Below are 8580 nucleotides of genomic sequence, written 5' to 3'. Positions count from 1 at the left end.
ACACGAAAGTTGCGAGATAGCTCGCGACCGGACTCGCCTCCACTCAAACTCGACGCATAACGAGTTGAGCTGCGTTTCAATTTTCCGTTAATAAGTTCAAGCTAAATGAGTTGAGTTCACCTAGCTCGTGAGTAGCTCGTTTAGTTGGGTAAAAATGCACAATCTAGTCAAACAAGCTAATCCAACCATATCTTATAATCTGCCAATATTATTCTTGTGATATAATTATTGATAGTTGTTGTTTATCAACTAGATTGTTGTGCTACCATGTTTTCATTGATTGTTATGTGTACTTCCTTATCAAATATTCAGAAAAAATGCATCATACGGTTATAAATGTTCCGGTGCCACTTCTTCTCCTCCTTATAACTATCCATGACTGTTTTTGTCCTAGCATGACCACTTGATAAAATGTGGAGGAAAGTAGGGGAAATAGCCGATACTACCGCAAGAATTTCTCTTTAGCTTATGGTATTGTTCGTGTGATTGGTTTAGTAGGTGTTTTCTTTTACCGTTCATATTCTGGATTGGGTTCATCTCTATAGTAATCAAAGGGATCAGATTGTAAACATGAAAAAGTAGGAGCTTAGCGGGTCCTTACCCCCTTTATGTAATTAGCGCGGAAAGGATATGCGGAATTCTTACTCTTATAACACGACTTTAATTTTTAATATATAATCTCTTCGATGTATCCCGAAAATCTTTGATTTAGTTTCCAGTAATAAACTAATAAAACCTTAATCGAAACTGCTCAACTAGTCTAACCTAAAATAAAAACCACCCTTCAATGGAAGAGTTTATGCTTTTTTTGCAAAACATTTTTTAAGTTTGAAATTGAACTTACCCTCCTCCTCCCTCACTAGGTTCTCTCGCTCGATGATGATGCCCATGCAGAAGAGGAGGTCATTCAAATTCTTGTCCTTGTAGCCGGCGCTTGGCAGTCCACGCAAGCAATATGCGGGACCATTTTCCGATCAACATGGTGACCCTGGTCGAGGTCGGCATCATCGCAGAAGTCTTCATGGTTGATCTTCTCGTGTGCGCGCTCCTCCATCTTTGCCGGAAGAGGAGAGGAAGCTCGCCCCGACTCCGTGTTGTTGGCCTCGTGAAGGAAGAACGTGGGCACCTACGTGAGGCCAAAGTTGTTGTGGCACCGAGCGCTGCGAATGAGAGCCGCGTCCGAGCGTCGCTTATGCGCCTCGTCGTTGTCGCAGGCGGTTCCGTGCGAGGATGCCCCGTGAACTTCTCGGCCGCGTCCCGACTCCTATTGAAGACCTCCTCGACGATATAGTGTGATGGGGGTGCAAGATCTGTAGGTTTCGGGCGCGGGTGCGGTCCTTGATGGCATAATTGCGGAGGGGAATGTGGCAGAGGGGTAGAGGATGCGGTGGGGAAGAGCTCAGGTTTGCGCTTGTATACTACGGCCGGTACATATAGTGGCCACACGAGGAAGTTTTTGGTGGGCTATACAAAATAGAGGGCCACATGTGTGTACGGGTTCTATTCTGGAAAAAATCATCCAAATCTATATATTGGCCAGAAGTTTAAATGCCAGGCCGATAGACCTGGTTTGCTAGAGATGCTCTAACACGGCCCTGGCCGAGCAATGATAGCCTGCGACCAACCGCCTTTCCTTTCATTTGTTTTTTGCTAATAGAACTTTTTTGGTTGAAATTTGTGAATGGAACTCAACTCACTACTAGTTGTTTTAGATACATTCGTTCGTTGCGACGTAGCGCCTAGCATTTTTCCGCTTATGTAATATAAAAAACAAGCAAAAAACATTGCAGCATTCACATATGGAAATGCAACAAACAATTATATGTATGTAACAAATCTCATTTGAAGCGTAGCATGGAAGCAAACGCTTGCAATGCCTTGAAAAAAACGCAGGATTTTTACTAAGACTGAGATGGTAGGTGGCAGAGTCAATGTTGTCCTTGTGTACCCTGACATCACATTTTATTGCTGGCAGGTTATCTAACTTACATCATCTACGAGTACCGCTCAAAAAAAAAAAAAATCATCTACGAGTGCCCCGAATAAACATAGCCATATCAAAACTCCTGATAACTAAAATTGCTGATGTCCGTATCAGCTTACAAAAGCAAGATCATCGGATCATTGGGTGTGATCATTGCGTGGCACTGTTTCAGGAGAAGTAGCTGCTGCATTTTCCTCTGAACATTCATACTACCTCTGTCCATAAAAGCATGTTGGAAGTTTGCCCAAATTCAAATGTATCTAGACACGTTTTAGTGAATAGATACAGTCGAATTTGGACAAATTTTCGACATTCTTTTATGAATAGAGGGAATACCATTTCAAGGCATCCGGAGCAGATCATCAAAGGGAGTGCGCTGACCCGATGGCGTGCGAACCCGCACGCTTGAGCTTCATCATAGACTCGACGTGCGCCCTCAGAGCGTGTGTTTCTCCCAGCCTGCTAAAGGAACAAAACGTTACTACACTTTCTGAGCGTCCCTTCCATGAAATTACCTTGTAATTTTGCGGTGTTGGGAAGAATGCTATTAGCTCTGTTCCTTAATGTAAGACGTTTAGTTTGCCAAAACATCCTATATTATGGAACGGAGGTAGTAGAATATTGTTGTACCTGGAGATTTCGGCGCGCCTCTTCGCGTGCTCTGCGGCGAGAGAATGCCGATACGGCGGCGTCCTGCTGCTGATGAGATGATCAGAGAGCGCCCTCCGCTGCACGCCGCCTCTCTTCGACAGCGCCCACCTCGCCTCCTTACCGTGGTCTCTTCTCATTGCAAATGCAGTCTGAAAAATGAACATGTGTAGGCATGAACCAGAGTGGTTGCTCTAACAGTCTGAGCAAGTGTGATGTACCTTCCTGTCGAAGAGCAGGTTCCACGCCTCGCCGCTGAGGGTGTAGCGGACGGCGATCTTGATCAGATCGAGCGGGACGTAGAACACCAAGCTGTACAGCCATATGACGCCGGCCCAGCGCCACCCGATGCCGCTGATCGACGCGAAGCTGACTGTGGCGTATACTGCTACGAGGGTAGCCACCTTGCAGATAGAGACGCCGATCAAGAATCCGCGTTGCATTTTTTGTCAGTTACTACTACGTACTACAAGTCTACAAACCACGCATCGTTGCGCGCGTGATGGGAAATTTCAAAAGCTTTACCAGCTGAGCTAGGACGAAAGCCCAGACGAGCAGAGTCCCTGGCCTGTCGAGGAAGGAGAGGCCCCTGCTGCGCGTGACGAATATCAGGGCCTGGCTGATGATGCTGACCTGCAGGTACATCGCCGACGAGATCTTCTCGGTGTCACTCTTCAGAGATCCCACACTGAAGTGAGACTGTGATTCAGAAACATGGAATCATTATGGGTCGAAATACATTCAGTCTTGGAGGTGTACTTGTTTGAACCGAATGTTTCTACCTCGAAGAATGTGGTTCTTGTGACTGCCCAGTAGAACAGCACCGTCACCAGTGCGAGGTACGTCCCTATGACAACCCCGGTTGCGAAGATCTCGTTCAACCTCCAGCTATCCGGTCTCCGCGATGGCTTCACTCGATCCTTCGATATCGCCATGATAGTCCCTGATCACGGTGACACATCGATAACGTTGCGAGCTAGTATCGGTTCCAGATGCAGCAAGCCTCATTCTCACATGATAAGTTCAGAGTTACTAGTGCATTACCATCGTTCAGTATGGCTATGATCAGGACCATAAATGGAGGAAAATCGTATTCCCATATTGACGCCAGAAGAACAAACCCAAGCTGCAACCGTACAAGACACAGATTAGTGCAGTGCCTATTGATCACCAGATCATTATCAGATTCCTGCATTCTTACCACTATCCGTATAGTGATGGACACTGCATAAATCTGCGTCGGTAAGGCATAAATCGTCAGAAGCAAAATTGTACTGGTACAAGAACACGAAGCGACAGAAACTGAACTCAAATCTACCGTGTAGTTCTTCATGCGCTGGAAGATGGTGCGGCTGGTGAGGACGGCGGAGACGATGACGCTGAGGCCGGGCTCCGTGAGCACGATGTCGGCGGCGGCCCTGGCGGCGTCCGTCGCGTCGGACACTGCGATGCCGATGTCGGCCTTCTTCAGCGCCGGCGCGTCGTTCACGCCGTCTCCGGTCATCCCGCACACGTGGCCCTGCGCCTGCAGAAGCCGCACGATCTCATGCTTGTGCTCCGGGAACACGCCCGCGAACCCGTCCGCGCTCTCCACGAGCTCCTCCACCGGAGCCGCCGCCCGATCACCACCGCGGCCGAACAGCGCCGCCGACGGGTGCATGTTGGTCCCCGTCCCGAGGCGCCGGCCCGTCTCCTTGGCGATGGCCAGGTGGTCGCCGGTGATCATCTTCACACATACGCCGAGATCCAGGGCCTTGCGGATGGTGTCGGCGCTGTCGTGCCGCGGCGGGTCGAACAGCGGCAGCAAGCCGCAGAAGACCCACGGCCCGCCTTGGCCGTGCCTTGATTTCTCCGGGACCTCCTGATCTCAGTCATCAAATGGCAGTGCTTCAGAATTTAGACTGCAGTGTTTCACTTGGTGCTACTAGACTACTACTTGAACTACTATGAGTCTGATATTACTTAATTACAAGTACCTGGTAAGCAACTGCTAGTGATCGGAGGCCCCTCTCCGCAAATCTGTTGACGACACGCTCCACCTTCTCGGCGATGTCATCCTTGTTGTAGCACAGGTTGAGGATCTGCAAGATGATCAAAATCAGATCAGAGACGTTCTAGGCTATGGCTAAACACCGTTAAAATAAAGTTCCATTTTGCTGACACTTAGCATTTAGGAGCACTGAGATACACTGATGAATTTCTTCAACAGGTGGAGAAGAGTACCTGCTCAGGAGAACCTTTGCTGACCCGGAACCAATTGCCACCATAATCAATGTATGTTATCGCCGTCCTTTTGTCGACGGGATTGAACGGGAGAAAGTGAACTTCAGTGATGTTAGCGCGTGCCTGACGATGAACAGGTAACATCTGTGAACCATTATTAATGTGCAGGCTCAAATCAAGTGAAAGAGATGCAGAACCTCTTTGGGATCAGCCAGCATGTTTATGATGGCCATGTCGATAGCATCTTGGTTCTCCACTCTTGATGCTCTTGCAGCCAACAGGATAATCATGTCCCTGTCCATTCCTCCGCTGAAAACCTGAACTTACCAAAATGATGGATGGATAAGCTTTGCATGAAAACCGTTACACTGCATAATTTTTAAAATTTGAAAGGTGACTATACTCCTTTTTTAGGTGCAAAGGGAAGCACCTCGATTAGGTTTTTGTCGACAGTAAGATGGTTGACAGTGAGCGTTCCGGTTTTGTCACAGCAGAGAACATCCATTCCTGCCATCTCCTCAATGGCTGTCATCCTTTTGGTGATGGCACCCTGCAAAGTTCAGAAAAAATTCTGTGATCCACAATACATATACTCTGTTAACTGAACAGAGGTGGCAGCAATATATCCAGACACCACCTGTTGAGATAGGTGATGAGAACCTATTGCAAGTGTGACCGACAAAACAGTCGGCATCGCAATCGGTATCCCTCCGATCAGAAGCACAAGCACATTGTTAATTCCGACCCGGTATGACCGGTGCTGGACCGCGAACATGACGATAACCTCGACGATCACCCCAACCACGATGGAGCAGATACAAAAGTTGCCTATGCAGGTAAGAACCTGAAATTTTCAGTAGGAAAATTCAGCTCACCCCATAGACACTTCCGTGCAACTAATGCTCAACATATCAAATGACATTCTAGTGTGGTGACTTGCCTTCTGGAAATGGCCAACAACCTCTGTAGAGTCCACCAAATGAGCTGCCTTCCCGAAGAAAGAGCGGACCCCGGTTGCAATGACGACAGCTTCGATCTCACCATGCTTGCATGTTGAACCAGTGAATACTAGGTCGCCAGTCCTTTTGGTGACAGGTAGGGATTCTCCAGTGAGAGCTGACTGAAATATTGAAAATAAACAGTAAGAGACCAGATCACTTGACAGAACAATCAGGCCTACACGGTAATTGTGATTGCCTGATCAATTTTGAGAGAATCCCCCTCGAGTAGTCGCGCATCTGCAGGGACAATGTCACCAAGCCTGATGCTGATGATGTCCCCGGGTACCAATACAGAAGCATCCAGCTCTTGCCATTTCCCATCTCTAAGAACCTGCAGCCACACCAAGGCATGGTCAGCCTAAATCAATGCATCATCACTTGCATGCTCCTACAAACCTTTGTTTTAGGCGCCAAGCGGGCCATGAGACAAGCCGCGGCATTGCCTGCATTGTTCTCCTCCACGAAGCTGATCGTTGAGTTGATGAAAAGAAGGCAGACGATTCCCACGAAGTCCTCCCAGTCCGGACCCTGACTCTGAAGAAATAAGAAAGCAACACCAAATAATTCAATCACTCCTCTTCTGTTAAACAAGAGTGCATTTCCCCTGAAAATTCAGAGGCTTCCTTGACTGAACCGGCAGCAGAACATAGCATAGTATGAGTGTACTTACACCCCCATTTGCCAAGACCAGTGCCATGATTGCTGCTGCCTCCATTACCCATGACAGTGGGTTCCACATGAAACTGATGAACTTGAGAACCTTGTTCTCCTGTCAGAAATAAGTTTTTTAAAATTAGGAATTCAGGAAAGGTAAACAGAGAGTTAGTACTTAGTAGTGGTAGTAGAGATGGTGAATTTACACGCTTCCCCTCCAGTCGGTTTGCGCCGAACAGCTGCAGCCGTTCCGCGACATCCGCTGAGGAGAGTCCACTGCGGGACGTGCTCAGCTGCTCAAAGACGTCTTCCAGGGGGAGGTTCCCCTGCTCACACACCGTTTTTCATGAACGACATTGCACACAATGCTGGGAAACATTGCAGTATCTATCCTAACTGATGAAACTAACTTACCAGATCAATGTCTTCGGTGCTGAAACTCTCAGGTCCAAGCAACGGCTTTCCCAGCCCGTCATCATCCATGCTTGCAGCTTCTGGCCTGCAAGAAGGTCTGCAAGGTGCATCGATCGGAACAGAATGGGATCACTTATGAAGAGTACTGCATTGCCTGCACATTCGTTTCAAGATAGATATTTGGGGAGACGAAGTCTGACACCGGATGGAAGAACTCACCGTTCAAGTCTGACGAAGTCTGGTGGAATGGAGTCGCTAGTGTACTGTTGGCAATGTATTTTGGTGGTTTACTCTCGATGAGGAGTGAAGAGGAAGGGGAGGTCGGCTGCTACCCCTTTTCCAGCGTTTGGGAGCATGGCTCGTCTAAGCCCAACCACCATTCTAACTTTCCACGGCAGTGAGCAGACGGTCGCTTCAAACCAACCGGTCGAGTGGAAGTGTGGAACAGCACCGTAGCGGCCTCACAGCTCCGAAATACCTCTGCCATTGTGCGTGCATCTCAGAACTTTGAGTTAATTGCAAGAACACAACTGTGGCTAAAACCACCAGTTTTTTTTCCAGAAAAAACCACCAGCGGCTGTGTGTAATAACAGGCAACAAATATTCACACATTTTAACGGAGCCGTTAAAAAACATATGGGCCCACGACCCATACTTCAACTATATCTTCCTCCTAATACATATTCCCTCTTTAACTCCTGATGATTCCCCTCCCTCCACCACTGGCGGCGTGCTGCTTCGCTGATCTTATTTCAGGCGGCCAATCCTAGCAGTCACGCCACCATCATCTTCTATACCAGCGTCTAAAAACATACCCTTCCACGTCGCTTTGTCTTAAAGGTGAAATGATCGAAAAGTTCGACTAGAGAGGGTGAATAGGCAATTGTATATTTGTAATGTTTTTCTTAAAATTTACGGATAACAATAATATAGGTTTTCTAGATATGTAACTAGGTGACAACAATCTATATGCAAGATACAATTAGCTCAACAAAATCAACAAGATAATAAGCCAGTGAACAAATAAGTAAAGGCAAGGATGTGAAATAACCACACATGGAGACAGATATGTATCCCGAAGTTCACACCCATGGAGGTGCATGCTAGTCTCTGTTGGAGGATGTGCGGAGGCAAAGTGCCCCCTCAACGCCGCAAATGCCCCATCTTCTTCTCCTTGAGACTTTCACACAAGGAAAATGCTTCAATCTACTAATAGTACCCTTGAAGGTAGTCACCAAGAGGCCTTCCCCGCCTCGGTCCCCGACCCCCTCTCTCCCCCGGCCCTCGTTGTCGCTCCCCGCGGGCGACAGGAGGGCGCCCAGACCCTAGCCTTCCTCGAACCCCTCTTCCGGCCTCCCCATCCACTGCCGTCGGCGCAGGCCATCCGGGCAAAGTCCCGTGCGGTGCCAGCGGCGGCGGAGCTGCTTCTCCCCGGGCGTTTGGAGGTGGGCGCGGGGCCTTCTCCTCCGGCGATGGTGCTCCTCGGCTCGGAAGGTTCCGCGGTGGCGCGGGTCTTCGGGCAGCGCGGCGACGGGCGGCAGGCTGGCGATGGCGCGACTGCTTGGTGGCGGCGCGGCGAGATGGCGCGCGGCGGGGCTCTCTCGGCCTAGAGCCGGGCCCTCGGGGCCCATCTGGCATCTGGGGCTAGGCGGGCCT

The 8580-nt window shown here is 48.9% G+C and overlaps 1 protein-coding gene across 1 annotated transcript; it reads right to left on the bottom strand.

The window, feature by feature from the left end:
- Positions 1-1987: 1987 nt before the first annotated feature.
- Positions 1988-7203, bottom strand: LOC127296995 (ATPase 10, plasma membrane-type-like). Its single transcript, XM_071819422.1, has 19 exons — positions 6925-7203; positions 6717-6836; positions 6527-6625; positions 6253-6390; positions 6053-6187; positions 5796-5975; positions 5493-5699; positions 5286-5405; positions 5053-5172; positions 4856-4978; positions 4609-4713; positions 3951-4493; positions 3834-3866; positions 3677-3758; positions 3415-3575; positions 3158-3331; positions 2854-3036; positions 2615-2784; positions 1988-2443 (listed from the first exon to the last, which is right to left on the bottom strand). The coding sequence occupies exons 1-19, from the start codon at positions 6991-6993 to the stop codon at positions 2347-2349; spliced, it is 2859 nt and encodes a 952-aa protein (XP_071675523.1). The 5' UTR covers positions 6994-7203; the 3' UTR covers positions 1988-2346.
- Positions 7204-8580: the final 1377 nt, after the last annotated feature.

Source organism: Lolium perenne, chromosome 4, assembly GCF_019359855.2.
Source record: "Lolium perenne isolate Kyuss_39 chromosome 4, Kyuss_2.0, whole genome shotgun sequence".
Taxonomy (NCBI): Eukaryota; Viridiplantae; Streptophyta; class Magnoliopsida; order Poales; family Poaceae; genus Lolium; species Lolium perenne.
Note: the sequence above shows the minus strand (reverse complement) of the source record. Positions and strands in the feature narration are given on the sequence as shown.